The sequence below is a fragment of the Chlamydomonas reinhardtii genome, chromosome 16 (genome assembly GCF_000002595.2).
Source record: "Chlamydomonas reinhardtii strain CC-503 cw92 mt+ chromosome 16, whole genome shotgun sequence".
Classification (NCBI taxonomy): domain Eukaryota; kingdom Viridiplantae; phylum Chlorophyta; class Chlorophyceae; order Chlamydomonadales; family Chlamydomonadaceae; genus Chlamydomonas; species Chlamydomonas reinhardtii.
In genome coordinates, this window is record NC_057019.1 from 561,679 (window position 1) to 582,868 (window position 21,190).

Below are 21,190 nucleotides of genomic sequence, written 5' to 3' on the forward strand. Positions count from 1 at the left end.
GTGACAAGGTAAACATGGGAATGCGGTCTCGTCGTCTGACTTACTGCAAAACATGCTTGCCGCACCGCCCCACATGCAAGGACGCCAATAAATCGATCTATTCTGCATCCATATCATCACACAGTGCCATTGACACCGCAGCCGGCGAGCGCGTGGGTGGTAAGCATGCCGCGTAGCGGCACGTGGCGCCCCGTTGACGATCTGGTTGGCGGTCGCGGGTTGCGCGCTTGCCCGAAAGCATGAACAGTGCTGGCCTCTTCCCTGGCGTCTTGACATTGGGTTGGCTGGTTAGGTACTCCGCCCATCCACAGGGAAGGATTGCTGCCCACAGTTGCGGCTTGTGAACGCGCACAGCCCCCCCCCCCCCCGTTCGAAAGGGACAGGCCGAAAGCCGAAAGAATGCGGATGTTACAGAGGGGACAGTCCCAGCACCCGAAGACGCCGAGCCATTACATGCTATCAGGGCCCAACTTGACTCCACCAACCCCGAGCCGAAAGGGGCCTGCGGGCAAATTCCTTGGCACGGGCCACATGGCACAGTTCCAGCATAATGTTTGACTCTGTGCAGTGGCGGTGTCAGAGATGCATCGTGTATGTGCCATGCCACTATACGACATCGAGCCTGGTGTGCGACGTTGGATGCGTTGACACTGCAAGCTAGCGATGCTACAGCTCATGGCTAGGTACGGAACCAGGGCTAGTACGGAACCTCCCCTGTACGGAACAGGCATGGCCGCACCGCCAGCTGGGGGTCTGCATGAACGGGGGCGGGTCCGTCCCTAGGAGTAACCCTGCGAAATGCACTGATTACATGTTGTGCGCCTGATGAGTACAGGATACCGTATGGACCAGGTGCGACAGGCGTCAGCAACCGCCTCTCGCACAGCCTCCTCGCCGTATGCGCAACTCGGCAACATACAGGCACTGCGTTCACTGCCCAGGCATTCCCTCTCCCGGCGCTGATGCCGCCATCAACACATAGCCTGCTGCAACCCGCCTCCTCCATGTCCTTATCCCCCAAAGGACCATACAAGTTCCGCCAAACGCATGCACACATGCACCTCCACCGCCGGTACATGCGCCGCCGCCAGCCAGCACACGCACCTCCGCCTGCCAACACACACGCCCGCCACCGGCCACACACACGCACCTAGGGAGGGTCTCGTTTCCGTTTCGTTGTCCACCATACGCACCTATCTACGCCGCTGGCACGAACCGTGCCTGCCGCATCAGCCACACCAGCACCGGCAGCTGAAACACCACCGCGCCCAGCCCCAGCGAGGCCAGGTTCTCCCCGGGGTGGTGGTACCAGCGTGCCGTGCAGTACATGTCGCCGTACAACGCCACCAGCACGAACACACTGCTCACCAGCCCCGACACCACCGCCACCTGCGCGGCGCCCGCCCCGGGGTCGTGCCGCGCCAGCAGCTCGGACTTGTGTGCGTCAGAGAAGCACAGCACCAGCTCCGACTGCGGCAGAGTGCAGGGGCGGGGGCGGCGGCGGTCAAGAGGAGCCGCAGGGGTAGCAGGCACGGGTAGCAGAGGGATTGCGGGGCGTGGTCCATGGATGGCCACCTACGGTACCGGGCATCCATGTGCCCTCCCTGCCCCATGCCCCATCGCAGCCCCCAGCCTTGGGTGTGTGTGTGTGTGTGTGGCTATGGTTTACTTGGGATTGGGATCAACTACTCCCGATCCCACCCCCCAACCCCCCACCTGGAAGCACGCCACCACGGACGCCGCCAGCAGCAGGTGGTCGGACACCAGGTACACCCCCGCGCCCCGCTGCAGCGCCACGTGGCCGCCGTACAGCAGCAGCCGTACGACAATGATGATGCCGTACGTCAGCCCCGCCTGCACGGCCAGTGAGGCGGCGGGCCGCAGTAGCACCCCGCCGCCGGGCTGCGGGCGGCGGCGCAGGTTGAGCGCGGCGACGCGGATGAGGAAGGGCAGCAGCGGCAGCAGCGGGCCCCACACACGAAACACACGCCTGCAAAGCCAAGTTTGGGGGAGAAGACACGGTGGTGAAGCGGTGAAAGACTTGGTGGTAGGATGGTGCAGGCAGCGCAGACAGGGGCAGTACCAGTGGGCGGTGGATAGTGGGGACACAGGCCATCAACACCAGCAAGGCTGGCAGTGCTAAGTGGTTTGATGCCACGGCGTTGCCAGGCCAAACCTCCTTGACAGGGGCTCGCCACGGCCTGGCCCTCTCCTCCCCCTCCTTGCAGCCGCCCGCTCCTCCTCCTCCTGCTCCTCCTCCAGTCCACCTACACACACCCCTGCTGGCTTTCGTTTCCTTTGTTAAAACACCTGTCAAACCAGATGAGCGGGTGCTCGAAGTCGCGCTTGCTGGCGCCGTCTGGCAGCTCCGACTCCCAGTGCAGGCAGCCCGCGCCCACTGCCCCCGCCCACAGCAGCAGCGGCAGAGACAGCAGCGCGGTCAGCGCGGCGCGAGAGGGCAGGACCAGCTGTTAAGGCAGGGGACGGGGACGGGGGGAGGAATGGGGTTTGGTAAACGCTGGGGGTATGAACGGGCGGGCGTATGACTGTGCCGGCTGGCGGCGTGGTGCGGTTGTACGGTGTGGGATCTGTGGCAGGCGTGAGCATGCAGGCTGAATGACCCCGGGATGCGGTGAAGGGTCATAGACATAGATGCTGTGGCTTGCTCCCTCGCGGCCCTTGCAAACCCTGTCTGACAGTGGCTGGGTCCCCCCTGGCCGACACCCTGACCTATTCACCGCACCTTGTCGCTGGCGGCGTTGCGCAGCTCAACCGGCAACTGCCAGTGCGGCGGCGGCGGCGCCCCCTCGCCACCGGCCCGCGTCATCGGCGCCGCCACCTCTGGTGCCTGCCCCTGCTGGTAGTAGGGGTGCGCCCCGTACGGGTGTTGCTGGCTCGCTGCTGCTGCGGCGGCGGCGTGCCGGGTGCGCTGGGTCAGCTTCTGCCCTGCTGCGTCGTTGGGTCCAGTCCGCATGGTAGGTGCGTGGCGCAGCAGCTGCTACTGCTACTACTGCTGCTGCTACTGTTTCAGAGGCGGCTGATGGAGAGCACACACACGTGACCGTTGTCGTAGCCGGTTAGGCAAGGTGGAGTCCACAAACTACACGCTGCGTGTGCGCAGACTCGCGGCAGCAACAGCTGCGACCTCACGCCACAACACCCAGTTGTGCTCAGCCCCCGAAGATCCGCGCCCCGAGCAGGCGGCGGCTTGACCCCAGGGGCGTCAGAAACTGGCGTTGCCGCGGATTCGCTGGAAGCTGGCGGTTCACGCGGCCCCTGGTTGACACCACACACTTTGGCCTTAGGTAAGGCCCTAGCGCCACATGAAGATGTACACGAGGACCAGCACGAGCACGGCGTTGACGACAACGACGGGCACGATGTACCTGCGCGGGGGCGAGCGAGTGTGTAACATGTATTCGAGTGGTGGGAAGTGGGCAGTGGATGGCCACGTTTGCGGGGCACGATCGGCTGGACGCACCCTGTTGCCCCCTGGAAGCGTTAACACTCACTGGCTGTATCACATCACTTCATCGTAGATGCAACGCCAGCTCCAACCACGGCTGGGCTGCTGGGGCGCAGCAACAGTAGGTGGAAGCAACGACTCCGTGTCTCGATTAAATGCTGGTTCGCTGCCGGGGCTCGGCACGTCCGGCATTACCAGCTTTGTCTCCATTAACAGTTCCGCTGCCGTTTTAAAACTACTGTGCTGTGCATGACAGGCACTGGTGAGCGAGGCCTTCGCTAAATTGGCGCGATTGGACTCATGCAATCGCGGTCTGCAGGCTTGCACCTCCTCAAGCGAATGGTATCACAGTAATCCTTATGCACATCGTCTTTGATTCAGAAAAACCTAAGAAGCCTCTTGAATTCCTTTCCTCGCGGCAACTTACAGCACTGAAGCACGGTTTAGGCATCGGCCATACTTAAGAAACGAAGACGAGAAATCATAGAAGGGCAAACACTTTGGAAGAAGGAGAGGAACCAGGATCCCGCCGAGCGAGCTTCAGCACCCTGGCCTCCTGCAAGCTGCACAGCATTTTACATATATAACTTTGAATAAAGCAGGCGCCTGCCGCGCAGAAGCAGCGGCGGGTTGCCAGGCGACTCGGCTCAAACTCGGCGTTCGCAGCCCGGCGCGCTAGGCAGCTGCAAGGGGAGGCTGCGTGGCTCTTCACCATCTAGAGGTGTTCACCTGGCCGTTGCATAGCAGCCATGGCTGCTGGGGAGGTCACCACGGGGGACACGGGCGACTTCGCCATCGGCGAGCGCGTGTTCGTGCCACATGTGGACCGGCACTACGAGGCTAAGATCCTCAAGGTGTGATATCATGGTATCCTTGTAAATATGCGGGTGTAGATAGCGCGGTGTGTGTTGAGGCTGGGCACGGGGCTGCCTGGGGGAGGCCTGGGGTAGCGGGCTGCGGCGGCAGGGGGGAGCGGGGCACACGGACGTGACGCCGGCAGTCCACTGGGCAGCAGAGCGGCCGCGGCACCCGGATTTGGCGGCGTCCCTAGTGCCTAGACCCAGAGGCGCGACGGCACACTAGACACACACTTAAACACCCGTTCAAAACTCGTGAAGACTAGGGTTAACGCCACTGGACGGCGGGCGGCGGGGCGTTGGCATGGGTGGGCTTGGGGTGGCGCGTGGCACTGAACATGCAGCAGACCAGCGAGGAGGTCGGGTATGGGCGTATGGCGTGGCATGCCAAACACACCGCGCGGGAAACCCCTCCAGTGGTGCCCCCAGAATTTAAAACCCATCATGGAGTCTGTGCAACGCTGCGCGCGCAAACACCGCTGTTTCTAAGGAGGTATGCCTGGCACCCGGCACCCCAGGCCGAGTTCAAGGTAAATGCGGACTACCCGGAGGGAGGCTGGTACTACTTCCTGCACTACAGGTGTGTGTGTGTGTGTGCGTGTGTGTGTGTAGGTTGTGCGTATGCCGTATGCGTATGCTTGTGTACGGGAGTACTCGTGAGCGCTGGGGCGTGGCGGGAAGAAACAGAGGGCGTGTGATGGCTCGTGCCGCCACTTCGTGTCTTAAGCACTGGGCTGCGCGCCGTGGCCTCCCATCCACCCAACAACCGCAAACCACCACCACGCCCACAACTGCGTGCCTAGTCCCCCACTTACAACCCACAACTTACAACCCACAACTCACAAGCCACACCCACCCCGTACGTGCCCACGTGGCAGCGGCTGGAACAAGAAGTACGACGAGTGGGTGGAGGCGGCGGGTCTGGTCAAGGCGGCGGACCTGGGCGGCGGCGCGGGGGCGGGCACGGCGGGGCCGCCGGCGGTGAGTGGGGGCAGCGGGAGACAAGGGGGGGCTGGGGGTGGGGGTTGGGGCTGGAGGGGGTGGAGAAACGGGGGGGTGGAGGGGTAGCCGTTCGTGGAGAACGGAGCGGTGGAGTGGCAGGAAGGCAGGAGGGAGGTGGAGGGTGGGGCAAAGCAGTGTGGTGGGTCGGGTGGTGGTTGGGCTTATCTTTGCCGGCGACGGCAGAGCATCATGTTTGAGAGGGGGAGGGGCGTTGGGGCATGGAAAGCCAGGCCTGAGAACGGGCCGGGAACATGCGGCGGCCTCAGCTTCCGCCGGCGCTGGACTCGGTGCAACCGACTGGCATCTGCTGCTCGTGCTGCCTGCCGGTAGGCTGCAGCCTTCACAACCCCTGACATGCTTCCCATCCGCGCTGCTGCGGCCTCCTCCCTCCCGCCTCCCTCCCAGAGTGCCGCCGTGGGCGGCAAGGGCGCGGCGGTCCCGCGCAAGCTGCCCAAGGAGCGGTTCGCGGCCGCCACCGGCGTGGTGGGCGCCAAGAAGGTGCGGGGAGTGTGTGTGTACGTGTGTACGCGTGTGTGTGTGTGTGTGTGTGTGTGAGAGAGAGAGAGGGGGGGGGGTACATTCATGATTAGTTCAGAAAGGGTGTGAGGTTAGGCAATGGGAACCAAGCATCGGGAACAGGGAGCAGCGGCTATTGCAGCAGGCGGAAGCGAGGCGTTGCGTACGTGTGTATGTGTGGTGGGTTGCAAGATTGGTACAGAGAAGTGTAGCGAAGTAGACAGCAGGCGTGGGTGGTGGGGGGGGGTTGTATATACCAGCTCAAGCTGAACCAAACCACGGGAGGTTACCACGGGGGGTGGGTATGAGGTGCGGGGGAGCTTGTGCTGTGAGGGTGTATTGCTGGAGGGAAGATATTGGTGGGGGGTGTTGCTGCTGGCAGTGGCTGGGGATGTCGGCGGGGTTGACGGTGACAGCGCGGTGGCGGGAGCGTATGGCGGGAGGTTTGGCGCGTTGCGATGGACCCGGGTGCGCCACATGCCTTACAACGCCTCTACGTCTGTGGGACGCACTTACGGTGCACACTGTGTTGCGCGTATCCTTCCTCTGGCTCTCTAACACACACACGCACAACTACACATGTGTGTCGCGCACAGGCTCGTGGCGGCCTGGCGGCAGACCTGGGCGCCATCGGCGGCGCGGTGGTTGGCGGCGCGACGGTTGGCGGCGCCGCCGCCGGCGCGGCGGGCGCTGACGGCGGCACGGGCGGCGCGCCGCGGGGTCTTCAGTTGGAACTGGACATCTCGCCCATCCTGAAGAAGGCGAGTCGCGGGGAGGGCAGCACGGGAGGGGAGCTTGCAAGGAGTTTGGCTGGTCGGGGCATGTGTTGGCCAATCGTGCTGGCCAAGCATCCCGCCGTTGGTTTCATGATACAACCCTTTCGCATGACTTGCTATCCCTGCGCCCCCGACCACGACCACACTTTAACCCGCACGCCTCCTCTTCCCCCGCACCTAACACGCCTGCTGTACTACTGTTCCTGGCTTTGCCTTCACTTCTTAATTAATCATAAGTGGCTACCACACATACACATACACACACACACACACACACACACACACACACACACACACACACACACACACGCAGGCGCTGCTGGACGACTACGACGCGGTGGTGACAGACGGTCGACTGGTGCCGCTGCCGCGCACCCCCTGTGTGGCGGACCTGCTGCGGAGATACGCCGAGCACGTGAGAGGGAGAGGGAGAGGGAGGAGGGAGGAGGGAGGAGGGAGGAGGGAGGAGGGAGGAGGGAGGAGGGAGGACCGGGAAAGAGGGAGGCGAGGGGAGGGGAAGGAATGGAGGGCGTGTTTGTTAGCGGCACATCCCAGCACGAACCCCGCGGGTGTGTGTGCAGCCTGCCACCCCATCCATCGCCCGTGTTACCCCAGCCATGCCCCATACCAACTCTCCCTCCCGCACACCCCTGTCCCCCTGCCCCCCTCATGTGGTAACGACTTCGTCTGCAGTCATCAGTGCATCCTGTACTGTTTTGTACCAACTATCCTCACAATTCCCTTTCCACCCCTGCACCCCCTCCACCAGACGTCGGAGGTGGCGGCCGCCGCGCACGTGAGCCAGGCGGGCGCGGGCATTGCGGCAGAGGTGGCGGCGGGGCTGCGCGGCTACTTCGACAAGAGCGCCATGGCGGTGCTGCTGTACAGGAGCGAGCGGCCGCAGGTGAGGGGCAGGGAGGGGGTTGTAGATGCGAGCCCCGAACTAAACCGAACCCATTGCAAAAGAGCGAGGGGGAGAGCGCGGCCTGGGGGGTGGGAGGGGTTTGGGGTGGGTGGGGTGGGTGAGGTGGCGTGCGTGTTGGGCGGTGGTGGGAGGCACACACTTGGGATACGAAACCGGGCGACGACGCTACATCGGCAGCTTTACGTGCTGGAGGCCGGTTGTTCGCAGCGGGCATCGGGATTCTGTATATTGTCCGTGTCATTCATAGATGGCTGTAACCCCCGCTTCCCCCCTTCATCAACTAATCATGAATGTAACCCCCCACCACGCCCGCACCCGCACCCGCACGCAGGCCATGGCGCTGCTGTCTGACGGGCGGCTGCCCTCCAGTGTGTACGGCGCAGAGCACCTGCTACGCCTGTTCGTGAAGCTGCCGGAGCTGCTGGCAGCTGCGGGCGCGGGCGGCATGAGCGAGGAGGTGCTGGTGCAGACCGCCACCGCGGTGCAGGTGTGTGTGTGGGGGGGGGGGGGCGATAGGAGGGGGCTGTGCGTGTGTGTGTGTGGGGGGGTTATGTAGGGTGTGTGCGTGTGGGTGTATGTGTGTGGGGTGTGTTGGGGTGAGGGAGTAGGAGGGGGAGCAAACCCGCATGCCGTCGTCTTGGACGTGCAACGCGTGTGCGCTGATGCGGGACAAGCCGAGGTTGGCGTCAGCACACCAGCACAGGTGTGTGCTGTGGGTGTGTGGCCGTGTGCAGCAGTGGGAGATAGGTGATGTTCAGGAAGGCCGGGCCTAGGCGGGAGCTCTAGCAGCCCAGCCCACCTTCAGTATGCAGCACACGTCTGCGTTGTCGGGTTGACATCCCGCCCCCGACTAGCAATACCGCCAGCGGTGCCGCCCGCCCACATCCCCACCACCTGCCTCCCACCCCAGTGCACCCACCCCTTCACCTCCCCCTCCCCCTCCGTCTCCGCCCCCTCCCTCCCCGCCCCCTCAGGACATGATGGACTGGGTGGCTGAGAACCTCCACTCGCTCCTAGCGCCCAAGGTGCGCCCAGAGGCAAACGCCCTGACGAGCGCCCCCACACACCCCGACCTCTTTACCACTCTCCTTACCACCTTCACTTTGTCACCGCCTTCCTCATCGTCACCCGTGGGCAGCTTCTTCGTTCTGGGTCTGACCCTATGCGTGATTGGAGCGCACCACTCATATGACGGTGCCCTCTTGCTTCACTGGGACTGCCCCTCCCAACACTTTCTTCCCCCCTCCCCTCCTCTCCCGATTGACGATTGGGACCTATTTCGTTGGGCTCGGGCATATATCTCCTCCCCTCCGTCTCTGAGACTGGGTGGGCTTGCTGATGATTATTTAGAACCTGTCATTGGGCTCGGGCACATGCCTTCCCTCTGGCTACTACTTCGCTTCTTCTTTCAATATTCATGAATGCAACCCCTCCCTTCCTTCCTCGTGCCCCCCATTCCTCCACGCCCGCGCAGGAGAGCTACCTGGACCACTACGACTTCATGGCCGGCCTCACGGGAGAGGTGGCGGAGGCGGTGGCGGCGGCGGGCTTCGCGGGAGCCGGACTCAACGGCGGGGGGCCGGGCGGCGCCGGGCCGGGCCTGCACGCGCCCGGGGCGGCGGGCCGCGCGGCGGCGGCGGCGGCGGCCGCGGCGGCGAGGGAGGCGGCGAAGGCGTGAGGCGGGCGGAGGCGATGTGCGGGAAGCGGAGAGTGGGCGGGGTGGTGGAGCTGTTTTTGTGGGGATTGGTTGGGCGTGGAGGTGTGGGAGGGGTGCGCGGTGTTGTGGCGGTGGGTGCTATGCGTTGGGGCGGGAAGGGTTGGGCGCGCGGCTGTGGCCTGTGGGGGGTGGCCCGGGTGGCGTCGTCCAGGTCGCTGGTGGCGGACCATTGTGTGCCTGTGCTGCATTGCACATGAGCAACACCGAGGCGGCGTAGTAGGAGGTGGTGGTGGTGGTGGTGGTGGCTGAAGCGCGGGTGGTGACACCGATGGTGGCCGAGGGCGCGAGGGATGGGACAGGGGCAGGGGCAGGTTTGCGTGGTGCCGTACCGCCTACACCCCAGCAAACACAACCTACTCGACGTTGCCGGTGTGGGGCGTCGGCCCTCGATGAGCGCGCGGCTGGTAGGTGTCCGGAGTGACCGCACAGACTGCGGTCGCTGGCTTGCCGGCAGGCTGACGTGCATTCCTCACGCTCAGATCAGACAGGCCAGAGCGATGGACCTTCCGCATGTGTCTATACTTGTTGTGTGTACGGTATGAGTTGGAGGGCTATCCAGGTTGCGGAGCGTAAAGCTTAAGAGCTACATACGGCGAGTGGTGCACACGCATTGAGCGAGTCAGGTGTCTGTTTTCCTGGCGTCGCCGTGGATGCGTTTGAACCTCACGCCCACACACATACACACACACGTGCGCCACACCCATTGCGGGCCCAAGATTGGACACGCCGACGACACGCTGCCGAAACACAACCTACTCGACATCAAGCTCGACATTGGTGTTGGGGCGTCGGCCCTCGTGCTTGATGTAATACTCCCCCAGCCCACCAGCCCACGCACTGGCCCCTGCCACATCTGTACACGTCCCACCCGCCAGAGCCCATCATTGTTCATATACTCGATTTCACGGCATCGTGCAATGCTACGAGGTCTTCTACAATACCGCAAATGACCACCATGAAGTTGCCCCCACAGCCCCCGATCAATACGACGACACATGAAGCCCCCCCCCGCACCTGCCCGACCACGTGCAAAAAAGCCTCCTCAACCCAATTTCTAGCCTCCCCCAACCAGATACAAGATTAAGCAACGTACAATGTAGTCCAAAGGTAAATCTTCAGCATCGGCACAGCCCTCCGATCACCAAGCCCTAACCAGCATACCTACCCTAAAAGCGTGGCTGTCATCTGATCAATGCACGTGCGCGTTGGCAGTCAGGTGTGGAGAGCCGGATGCGGCACCCTGCGGGCCTAGGTGGTGATGATTCGTGAGCCGCATGACATGGTCGGGTGGATGTACTTAGCTACAGCCTCCCCCAGCACCAGCTGCTACAGCCACTGCGATAGGCCCCCCGACTGCTACAGCCACCCCCGCCCTGCGCTCTCCTCCTCGCTCTTCTGCATTGAATTCGGAATAGTTTGGGCTGGTATCTGCAGCCCCTCCTGTATCCACCTGCTACAGCCGCCCCTGCCGCGCCTGCTGCTGCTGCCGCTGTCGCAGTTCCCACAACTCCCGCTGCTCCTGCTGCTCGTCGTGCACCTCGTGTGCGGCGTCCAGGATGGCAGTCAGCTCGCACACCACCTGCATGAGCGAGCAACAGCAGCAGGAGCGGCAGTGTTAGCAATGTACCGTAAGCTGCGTAGCACAGCACGCGGTGTAGGCAGCAGGAAGCGAGGCACACACAAGACAGCAGGCGATAGCAGGCGGGCCTTGCCACGACTGCCACGCGCGCGCTCCAGTGAGCTCCTAATTAAGCACACGGCAGGTCGGCGCACATGAGCACATGCGCTCCAGAGCACACGGCAGGTGGGCGCGCACCTGTGGCATGCTGGGCCGGCGCTTGGGGTCCAGGGACAGACACGTGCACACCAGTCGCCTCAGCCGAGCAGGCGCGTTGGGAGGCAGCGCCACCGTCACACGCTGCCCGCCAATGAGCGTGACCTCACTGCCGCCGCCGCGGCTGGCGGCGGCAGTGGCGGCGGCAGTTGGGCTAGGCTGCTGCGGCTGCGGCTGCTTCGGTGACTCGGACTTGCTGGGCGCTGCAGGTGCCACGCCCATGTGACGAATAGACATGGGCCTCGCGTTGCCAAACACGGCAGCAGCAGCCGCAGCCCCAGCAACAGAGCCTGCTGCTGCAGGGGCAGGAGAGGCGGCTGCGGCTGCAGCTGCCACCGCCGCCATTCGGTTGAGGGCCGCCGCCGCGCCGGTACCGTAGATGAGCTCCAGCAGGAGCACCCCGAAAGCGAACACTGCAGGGGGTATGGGGAAACAGGCGAGCGACCGTTGGTGGAAACGTACAACGGGACACAGGATGAGGCGCTTTGGCGTGGCGGAGCGTCAGGCACACACGTGCCATGTGGCCACACGCGCTCACGCATTCGCGCTAGCTCTGAGCACACACGGCTCACTGCTTTGCACCCACCATCGGCTGCCTTGCCGCCGCGGCCCGAAGACACCAGCTCCGGCGCTTGGAAGTAGGGCGTGCCCTGCACATGATAGCATAAGCGCAAAGCTGTCATCCACCATCGCACAAGACCAAGAAAGGGAAATGCAACTCCGCCGTAAAGCCACTGCTGACCAGCAGATAGAGCTCGATGCCAGTCCAATGCCACAGCAACTGCAATCCACCGCAGCGGTACCGGTATGTCCCACACCAGCGGCTTCATTCCCTGCTTCCCAAGCAAGCACACGCGCCCGCACCTGTGTCGCGCCGCTGACGTGCGTCTGGCTGGCGTTGCGCAGGCGGCAGCTGAGACCAAAGTCCGCCACCTTGGCCACCAGGGGCGGACGCCAGCGGCCCGCAAGCACACGGCACGAGTCCAGCTGCGCTGCTACAGCCTCTACCGCCGCTGCCACAGGCGCCACGAAGGCCGAGGTGTCGGATGCGGCTCCGCCGCGCGCGCCGCTGCCACTGGCACGCAGACTCGTGCTGTGTGGTTGCGGCGTTGCGGACCCCGAGGTGGGGGCTGGCACCAGCGAGGGGGATGCTGCCCACCCGCAGTCACTGGCCCGCATGTTGTTACCGGCGGCGGGGGCGCCGCAGTTGCTCGGCCGTGCTGAGCCCGGCACGCTAGATGACGCCGCATAGGCGGCTGCCGCGTGCTTCTGCGCTATTCCCACCATGACAATTTCGTCTGTGGCTCCCCTGCCATAGCCCACTGTGCGACCACTGTGCGAGTCAGCAGCGCCGCCGTTGGTCATGGCGGTTGCGCCCTGACCAGCGCTGGCGGCTGCCCACGCCGGCGGGTGTACCGCCTCACAGCGCTGCAGCAGTACATTGGACGAGCTGACGTCGCCGTGTACGATGCCGCGTGCGTGAACGGCCATGAGGCCGCGTGCCGCGTCCAGCGCGAGGGTCAGGGCGCTGAGCTCGGCGGCGCCGCCGCGTGCCAAACCCGGCACGCAGCCCGTGCCTGGGGAGCGAGACCCGGGGGACGGGAGGGGCAGTCAATAAAAGCAATTGAGTTATGCGCTAGGAGAGCTGAGTAAAGGTACAGGACTCGACCCAGCCGCAATGATTAGCCGCAATGTCTCACCTAACGCCTCTCTCAGACTGCCGCCCTCACACAGCTCCTGGATCAGCAGCAGGCGCTGGGCCTCGGGAGCCGCCGCACCGCCGTCGGCCCGGCTGCTGTCGCCGTCCAGCGCCGCCGCTGACACCGCCGCCGGGCTAGGAGCCCTGGCGATAGCAGCGGCAGCAGTAGCAGGATTGACGCCAGCATCGGCAGTAGCTGCCGCTGCGGTGGTGGATCCGGCAGTAGCCGCAGTGAGGCCCTGCACGTCGTAGGCGTAGGTGGCCACGATGTTGGGGTGGCCACACAGGGCGGCGGAGATGGCGGCCTCAAGCATCGCGCGCCGCCGGGCGCCGCCGCCGCCGCCACCGTCAGCGCTGCCGCCGCTGTCGTCGACGTCCGAGCCTTTCCCAAGCCCAGCTGGGGGCTCAATGGACATTAGATCGCCCCCACCAGCAGCCCCGCCTGAATCCGCGCGTGCCGCCTCCACAGCAGCAGCTGTGTCGCCCCAGGGGATGAGCTCTTCAGGGTCGGACAGCACAACCACCTTGACCGCAACCTGCAGACCGCCCCACCAGCCTGCGAAGCAGCAACAGTGAAGGCAATGGCAACATGAGCAGTAGGACCGCCTGTGAGTTGTCCTGCCATAGGTCACGGCGCGTGCGGACGACACATCCGCATGTGCGTCTCCACGCAACCGAGCCCGAAAGTCCACAAACACACAAACACACCCATAGACCCACACGCAAACCCACCCACCCACCCACCCACCCCCCAGCCCAGGAGCTGGCCGCTGGACTTCACAGACATCGATAACAACGCGTCTACTATGCTACTGTACCTGTCTACGCCTTCACTTCTTAATTAATCATGAATGTACCCCCCACCCCCCACCCCACACACCCTCACCCCCCACCCCCACCCCTCCACCCCCCACGCACACGGCCAACCGCCGCATACCTACCTAGGTACACGACGCCCGCTCCGCCCATGCCCAGCACACGCAGCAGCCGCACTTCCTCCCCGTCCGACCCAAGCTCCCGCCGTAGCTCGCACTGAGCCAGCATCAGGGCCGCCGGCAGCGACTGCTCTGGCGGCGGCAAAGCATCGCCGCCGCCGACAACAGGCCCCACACACGCCTCGCCGGATTTTGAGGCAACACCAGGGCCCGTGGGGCCTGCTGGCGACTCCTGGTGCGCTGCTTGCCTGTCGGCTGCTGCTGGCGCCGGCGCACCTGCATGAGCTGCCGCCGCAGCGAATGCGGCCGCGCTCCCACGGCGACAGAAGCGAGAGAGTGGCAGCCGGGGTGCCGATTCCAGGGCGGCCCCAGTGACAATTGCGGCAGTAGCGGCAGTAGCGGTAGTAGCGGCAGTAGCGGCAGTAGCGGCAGTAGCGGCAGTAGCCGCACTACCCGGAAGTGCTGCAGCTCCGGATCGCTCGGAGCCTGCGATTGCCAAGCCTGCCAGTCCCGCTGCTGTGGCGCCCAGCCGCCGGGAGGCGGTGTAGCTTTGCATGCATTCTGTGAGGTCGGCACGAGTGGGCGTCGGAGGCAGCGGCAGCTGTCCGGAGCCATCGTCGGTGGGCGCCCCACCTCCGCCGCACCCTGCGGCTGTTGTGGGGCAGCTCAGGACAACTGCAGCTGCTGGCCCGCCTGCTGCAGCTGCTGCAGAGGCAGCCGCTGCCATTGCAGGCGCCGCCCCAGCAGTCACCGGCTGCGGCGTCCCAGCGATCCCAGCGCTGCCGCCGCCTCCCGTACCCGGCAGCGCGTGCAGTTGGCCCACCGCTGGTGCGGGGCTAGCATGAAGGTGCAAGGCTGCAGCTGCCGCCGCTCCCACCGTGATGATGGGCGCTGCCGTGCTTGAGGCTCCCTCCGCCCCTGGCAGGGGTGCACCGTCGCGTGGGGTGACACTCAAGGATGAGGACGAGCGCTGATGCTTGCAGATCCCGGCGGCGGGCTGGCTTTGGATTTGGATCTGGATTTGTGGCGTGCCGCCGCGGCCCACAATGCTGCCAAAGAAGCCTCGTATGCTGCCAGGAACCAGCAGTGCCCACCCGTTGCTCCCACCGCTGCTGCTGCTCCTGCTCCTGTCCCGGTCGCTGCTACTGCCGCACTCCTCCTGACCCGCCTTGCCGCTATGTGGGGTCAGGGACTGCTGCTGTCCGCGTTGCTGCTGCCGCCGCCGTTTGCGGGCTAGCATGAAGAGTGCGGCGGCTGTTGCGGTCAACGCCAAGCACACCACCACCGGCACCACAGCCGCAACCACAGGCACCCACGCCGCGCTGCCGCTGCTACCTCCATCCGTGGCAGCACCTGTTCCAGCGCTGGCGCCACTGCTACTGCTGTTACTGCCGCTACCGCTACTGCTACTGCTACTGCGGTTACGGCCGCTGCCGCTACTGCTACTGCTCTCAGCGGCGAGGTCAGATCCAGGCACGGCAGCGGCACTTGGCGGCTGCTGCTGCTGCTGCTGGTGCGACGACTCGCCCCCAGCAGCTGTTGCGTTGCTGCTGCTGGAAGCTGCATCAGGGGCAGTGCTGTTGTTGGTTGTGCTCGGGCTGCTTCCAGGAGTGCCGGCGGCGGTGGTGTTGGTGTTGGTGGTGTTGGTGGTGGTGTTTGTGGTGGTGTCAACTGCCTGTTGCTGCGGTGACAGCGGCGCTGACGGCTGAGGCGGCGACGGTGGCGACGGTGGCGACGGCGGCGGTGACGGCGGCTGAGGCGGTGAGGGGCATGGCACCCTCAATTCTGTGCAAGGGCGGGCGAATGGCAGGACGGGAGCATGGACATGTTTGTGTGGGTCATAGGACATGCAACAAGTTGTAAGATTCTGACTCAGTGGCATCAGCTGATTTTAGACCAGCACGTTGACCCAGTCACTTGCAACACACCTGTGATTGCAGCCAGGGTTTGGTCGCTTGTGGCGAAGCGGCGTGTGGGCGCGCCCGGCGGTGTGAGCGAGGTGAGGGTCAGGTAGGTAGCGGTCCAGCCAAAAACAGTCAGGCGCGGAAACCATAGCATGGGTGTGGCCGCATCGCCGAAATCAATCTGTGTGGGTGGGTGTTGGAACCGCAAGAGGTTGTGGTTGACAACGGAATCTCAGCAGATGCATCCAATTTCCGGCGGTGTGCTCTATCTGCATGCAAACTGTTGCTTCTGACCACCCCTTCCGTCCGTCATGCAAGCTCACCGCCTCCACAACACCCCCGAGTTGGGTAAGGAGCTGGTCTGACACGCAGTCATCCGCCGGGGCGCCCTCCGTCGAGGCCGCAGTAGCCGCCACAGCAGCAGCCACCTCCTGCGCCTGCCGCCTGCCGCCACCACCGCCACTCAAGCCGTCAGCCTGGCTGGGGGCTGTTCCGTCTGCCTCACTCCCAGTCCCAGACTCTGCTGCCGACGGCGGTGCATCTGCCGCCTCCGACGATGACGCTGCAGGTGGCAGCTTGCCCAACTGCCGCAGCGCCGCTTGCAGCAGCTGCAGCTCTTCCGCCGGCACCACCAGAGTCACATTGCGCAGGGACAGGGCCGCCGCTGCTGCTGCGCCTGAACCCACATCACCCGCACCACCGCCGCCGCTGCCGCGTTCGTACTGAAACGCCCACAGCGGAAGCGTCAGGAACTGCAGTGGCTCCGGCGGCGGCGGCGGCAAGGCATCCCCGTCAGCGCTCGCAGCTGCAGCCGCTGCTGCAACGCCGCTCTCCGGGGCAGAGGCTACGTCCCCGCTTGTAGGCTCGTAGGCGGTGGCGGCTGGGTAGAGGTTGTAGAGTGTCATGTCACGGAGGTTCAGAGCCGAGCCTGTTGCGTGGGATTGGGCATGGGAGTGGGTAGGTCCAGACCGTGAGGACGCGATCATGTATGGGTGGGCAGGTAGGAAGGGGTGGCCTTTCAGCATGCTGTAATGAAGGCCTGGAGCATAAATACACACACACACACACTCTCTCTCTTTGCGCAACGTTTTCCTTGTGCTCTTTAACACACACACACACACACACAGCCCTGTGCGCCCAAACCTGCATGCATGCGCCTACACACAGCTGCACACACACGCACCCACATCCAACACACGCACCTGCCGGCACCACCACCTGCCCGGCCGCCGCACGCAGGTCCCAGTACAGCAACGTGGCCGGGGTCTGAGACGGCGGCGGCGCGCGCAGCGTCACACTCGTGTTAGGGGCCACCGAGTACACGTCCTCCGGCTGCTCGATCGCGAGCACAAACGCCGGCGCCAACACCCTCGGCACCTCTATCACACCCGACGACGGAAGCAGCTGCGAAGCCGGTCCCGCGGACCCGTCGAGTGAGGAGCGGTTGACCCTGCTGACAAAGGCATCTGCAGGAACGTACAGCGCTGCGTCGTGCATGGTGGCGGGCACGATGAGCTCGGTGGCTCCAGAGTTGGGGTTGAGCTGCATGAGGGCCATGGCCATCCGGCTGTCGTCCCATTGCGCCGCGATGCGTCCGAGCTGGGTCTGTGTAGGGGTTTGCAAATAAGGTTGGGAAAGCGGTGCAGGATGCACTTAATACTGCAGACGGGGTGGGGCTACATTCATGATCAATCAAGAAGTGAAGGCGTGCTGGTTGGGATGGGTTTAGCCCGGGTTTGATTGCGGCATTGCGTGTCGAGCCACACACCCGCGCGCGTACACACCCACATCACCTGCCACGCACACTCCCACCCCCGCCCACCTGCGCCGCGTCTGCCAAGCTGCCACAGCCGCCATATGCCATGTCATCCGCACACAGCGGCCACACCGGCGACGGCGCGTCGTCCTGCCATGCCGATGCTGCTGCTGCCGTTGATTCTCCAGCCGTGCCCTCGTCTCCCTGCTGCTGCTCCTGCTGCTGCTGTTGCTGCTGGCGCCACAGCCGCCACACACGGTGCGGCACTACTGCGCTGTCCATGAGTGCACGTGCGCTGCGGCCCGGGTTGCCATCCGCCCCGAATGACAGCCACACAACACGCGCCTGCTGCACACCCCGCCACGCGTCGGCGGGTGCTACAGCCCCAGTCGCCTCGCTGCTACTGCTGTTGCTGCTAGTGCTGTTGCTCGTGCTACTGCCAGTGCCGCCATATCCGGTAGTCAGGTACCCAATTGCCACATCGCCACCGCCGCTGACAGTCAGCCTGCAAGCAAGCGCAGGTAGCAAACACAGCCTAGGCGAACGAAAGCACATCGACAAGAGACAAGAAGTGCGGCGACGAGCCAATAGTAGGATTCCGCCAGGTGCTTCCCAGCATGCAGGTGCATGGCTGGGCGCTTGAGGTGCCTGAGCTGGCTGCCTGCCGTACGTACGTACGTGTGCGTGTGCCTTGCTGGTCGCTGCCGCTCACACATCACGGGCACCTAACCACCTACTATCACCGCCGCGAGTGCAACCGCGTACCCAGTGCTCCCCAATGCCCACCGACACACGAACGCACGGCACACACTGCACGCACGGCCCGCACGGCACGCGACTCGCCTCCAAGAGCTCGGCAGGAGTGACCACCAGCACGGCGCATCGGCGTCGGCAACCCGGGGTCCCCAGGTCGCCGCCGGCGGGACGGGGCTGGCGGTGCGGCACACGGCGGCCGCTGCCCACCAGGCCGCCTCGGCGTCCGGCACCACCAGCCGGCAGCGCACGCAGGTGAGCAGCGGCAGCGCAGTGGGGGCACCCAGCAGGGCGGGGGGCGGGCTGCACGAAGCAGGGGCGCAGGGGGGGCGCAGGGCACGGGAGCAGGGGGTAAGGCGGGATATGCGTGGCGTTGATAGGTCGACCGGCCGTGCGTGTGGGGGTCCAGTGGGGCAAGGCGCTGGAACAGCTAGTACGGCATTCCTCCTGCTGCTCGCTCACTCACTCGTCCAGGTACGCAAAGTGCATCCAGGCTGACAGCAGCGACTGGGAGCCGTCGATGGCGGCCGGGTACGGCAGTCCCGTGAGCGTTACGTCGTACAGCTGCAGCCCGCCCGCCTGGTTCTCCGCCGTCACGAAAAAAGCCGACTCAATGCCGTTCACGTCCAGCTGCACATGTTGGCATGGAGGAAGGCGGTGCACGCATCGCAAGAAAAAGGGTTGGACTTTGGATGTGAGACTGTCTGCTTGTAGGAAGGGGGCGCGGGGCGCCCAGTACAAACTAACGGTACACACAGTCAAGGGGTAATCGTGTAAACATGTAATCGTGTACAAACCATGTAACCCGAAGGGCCACATCATGACACTGGTACGCGGAGCCAGACTATTAAGCTGTCCGGGGAGAGTGCTCTGCCCATTCACTAATACTGTGAACAGAGGTCGAGAATCTGCTGCTCCCATTTCGACTCTCATATGTAGGAGGGATCCTGCGGATCCCACCCAACTTGGCTACCTGCTTTCCGGCCTCTCCGTGTCGGGTGCTGGCCGTGCCATCTTTGGTAACTCCACTGGAGCGTGGACTGCACATTCTAAAGGTGAGCTATCAGCACCACTGCTACACTGCTCGGCTTGGGCGCTTGCTAGGGCAGCTAGTGGCATACCATGAAGCGCTCCTGCACACGCGGCGCTCCAGGAGCAAAGCATGCATGCCGCATTACAGTCGATGCCCAATGCACAGCAGATATGTGCTACCTGCACGCACCTGTGTCCCTCCGCCCGCCAGCACCGACGTTTCATCAGCCTCCAGCTGCTGCTGTGACAGCTGCTGGGGGCTTGGCGCCGGCCGGCCGAACAAGATCAACGTGATGGCAGGCGGAATCTGTTGGGAGGGCATCAGCAGATTCCATACAATATTTAAGTGGAGGCGGAGTGAGCCAAGCAGGCAGCAGACAAACCAACGTACTGCGCGCACCCGTAATGCCGTCTCCCAGTCGGCAGGATCGAGCTTCAGCACCCCTGCGGCTGAAGAGGCCTCGCCGCTGCTGCTACTGCCTTCTCCTCCCGACACAGCAGCAGCATCAGTGGAAGCACCCGCATCATCAGGTGTCAGCGGCGGCGCCAGTGACAGGAGCACTGAGTCGGACGTCTCCGACAGCAGCTGGCGCGCCACCGCCCGCAGCGACGCCGAGTCAGACACGGCCGCCGCGCTACAGGGCCAGGGGCCGGGCGGGCCGCTACTGCTACCGCTATCACTGCTGCTGCTGCCATCACTGCTGCTACTGCCATCACTGCTGCTGCTGCTACTGCTGTCGCACGTGATCACGACCTGGTGCAGCAGCACTTGGGGCGCCAGCGCCAGTGCCGCCACGTAGGCCGCCCCCGTGAGCTGTGTGCTGCTACTGCCGCGTGGTGGGGCGGCGCCCGGCAGTAGCACCCGGGGCAGCAGCGGCACGGAGGCGTTGCCGCTGTAGCGCACCTCCCCACGCAGCACCTGCAGCTGAGAGGTGTGCTGCCATGCCGCCGCCACACACAGCCCCTTGGTCACAGCTACCAGCTCACTGCAAGGCAGGCGGGCAGAGGTAGCGAACGTCAGAAGCTGTATTGCGGGAATGCAGAGACAGTTTAGAATGCCGCAGGCAGAGCGCCTGGCGTAGGCTCCTAGTCCTAGGTATTACTGCCACTGCTGTGAAAGATGTGGGGCCTCTGCAAGAGAGGTCAGCTTTTGCAGAACCCCAACCACAAACCACCCACCGCCCCACGCCCCCTCACCTGCAGCTAGCCGCCACTAGCGTCACCTGATCCAGCGCCGCCGCCGCCGAGTGGTTGCTGCTGGCGGGCGAGACCAACAGCGACAGCAGCGACGACACAGAGGGGGGCCAGGACGCGGGCAGCGGCGGGAGCCGAACCACCAGGCGCGACAGGGACAGGGAGGCGCCTGCGCGAGGGCCGAGGGGTTTGTGCGTTTGTGAGACAGAAGGGAGGCAACCTCCGAGCTGCCGCGTGTTGCGGCGGCTGCTGTTGTGTGGCCCTCGGGGCCACCACCCGCAAACGTCGTGGGGCCAAGCAGCCCACTTTATACCTGGAAGACACGAGCCGGGCATTCCCCATGGCGATGCCAGGCGATGAGCCTGAAGACGGGCTTTCGGCAAGCCCGCTCGGTCTGCGCCCCCTGTCCTACCTGGCTGCAAGTTGAACAGCGGCGACGCCCAATCGCCAGTTAGGACTGGTCGCCCGGGCTCCACCGAAGTGATACGGACATCGCTGGTTACATTCAAGCTAGTACCGACACTAAAACTGTGCACTCCTGGGGGAAGAACGTTTTCGGCTTGGGCATCGGTGGGCGACCGAGTGGCATCCAGCAGCGCTTCAAGGCTATTCCATATTATATAAGGACTGTTTGCCCCAGTACCGTTAAGATCGAGCGCTTCACAAGACGCAAAACAAACAAGGAAAAGCACCAGCGCCTGTGGCGACATGTATGAACGTGTGCCATAATGCATGTCTGTGTTCAAATATTATGGAGACTTATCCACGATCGCGCGGTTGGCCGTCAGGCTGGTCGTGGCGTCCAAACAGTAAGCTAGCTACCC

At 64.3% G+C, this 21,190-nt stretch overlaps 3 protein-coding genes across 3 annotated transcripts; 1 reads left to right on the forward strand and 2 right to left on the reverse strand.

Annotated features, from left to right (window-relative positions):
* Positions 1-396: 396 nt before the first annotated feature.
* CHLRE_16g692450v5 (uncharacterized protein) lies at positions 397-3,700 on the reverse strand. Its single transcript, XM_001699244.2, has 5 exons — positions 3,513-3,700; positions 2,744-3,386; positions 2,311-2,468; positions 1,717-1,990; positions 397-1,470 (listed from the first exon to the last, which is right to left on the reverse strand). The coding sequence occupies exons 2-5, from the start codon at positions 2,972-2,974 to the stop codon at positions 1,198-1,200; spliced, it is 936 nt and encodes a 311-aa protein (XP_001699296.1). The 5' UTR covers positions 2,975-3,386; positions 3,513-3,700; the 3' UTR covers positions 397-1,197.
* A 110-nt stretch (positions 3,701-3,810) lies between these two features.
* On the forward strand, positions 3,811-10,081 carry CHLRE_16g692400v5 (uncharacterized protein). The gene is made up of 10 exons (XM_043071742.1): positions 3,811-4,320; positions 4,842-4,903; positions 5,202-5,304; positions 5,731-5,823; positions 6,438-6,602; positions 6,931-7,032; positions 7,387-7,521; positions 7,874-8,029; positions 8,517-8,567; positions 9,017-10,081. Exons 1-10 carry the CDS (start codon positions 4,216-4,218, stop codon positions 9,218-9,220), a joined length of 1,176 nt encoding a protein of 391 aa, XP_042915334.1. The 5' UTR covers positions 3,811-4,215; the 3' UTR covers positions 9,221-10,081.
* A 3-nt stretch (positions 10,082-10,084) lies between these two features.
* Positions 10,085-21,190, reverse strand: CHLRE_16g692350v5 (uncharacterized protein). Its single transcript, XM_043071741.1, has 17 exons — positions 20,901-21,190; positions 20,779-20,823; positions 20,370-20,535; positions 19,573-20,158; positions 19,363-19,479; positions 18,607-18,770; positions 18,231-18,443; positions 17,454-17,892; positions 16,834-17,236; positions 15,955-16,559; positions 15,656-15,812; positions 13,734-15,512; positions 12,794-13,348; positions 11,958-12,670; positions 11,680-11,743; positions 11,076-11,506; positions 10,085-10,838 (listed from the first exon to the last, which is right to left on the reverse strand). Exons 1-17 carry the CDS (start codon positions 20,953-20,955, stop codon positions 10,713-10,715), a joined length of 6,618 nt encoding a protein of 2,205 aa, XP_042915335.1. The 5' UTR covers positions 20,956-21,190; the 3' UTR covers positions 10,085-10,712.

Excerpts from the sequence above, each read along its gene's own strand:
- CHLRE_16g692350v5 (XM_043071741.1), bottom strand. The coding sequence starts at position 20,955 with ATGCCACTCGGTCGCCCACCGATGCCCAAGCCGAAAACGTTCTTCCCC. Across the intron at positions 19,480-19,572 it reads ACTGGGAGACGGCATTACGG|ATTCCGCCTGCCATCACGTT; the intron begins GTGCGCGCAGTA and ends CCCTCCCAACAG. Across the intron at positions 11,744-11,957 it reads ACGTCAGCGGCGCGACACAG|GGCACGCCCTACTTCCAAGC; the intron begins GTGCGGGCGCGT and ends TATCATGTGCAG.
- CHLRE_16g692450v5 (XM_001699244.2), bottom strand. The coding sequence starts at position 2,974 with ATGCGGACTGGACCCAACGACGCAGCAGGGCAGAAGCTGACCCAGCGC. Across the intron at positions 2,469-2,743 it reads GCAACGCCGCCAGCGACAAG|CTGGTCCTGCCCTCTCGCGC; the intron begins GTGCGGTGAATA and ends CTGCCTTAACAG. Across the intron at positions 1,991-2,310 it reads CCGCTCATCTGGTTTGACAG|GCGTGTGTTTCGTGTGTGGG; the intron begins GTGTTTTAACAA and ends TTGGCTTTGCAG.
- CHLRE_16g692400v5 (XM_043071742.1), top strand. The coding sequence starts at position 4,216 with ATGGCTGCTGGGGAGGTCACCACGGGGGACACGGGCGACTTCGCCATC. Across the intron at positions 4,904-5,201 it reads TACTACTTCCTGCACTACAG|CGGCTGGAACAAGAAGTACG; the intron begins GTGTGTGTGTGT and ends CCCACGTGGCAG. Across the intron at positions 5,824-6,437 it reads GCGTGGTGGGCGCCAAGAAG|GCTCGTGGCGGCCTGGCGGC; the intron begins GTGCGGGGAGTG and ends TGTCGCGCACAG.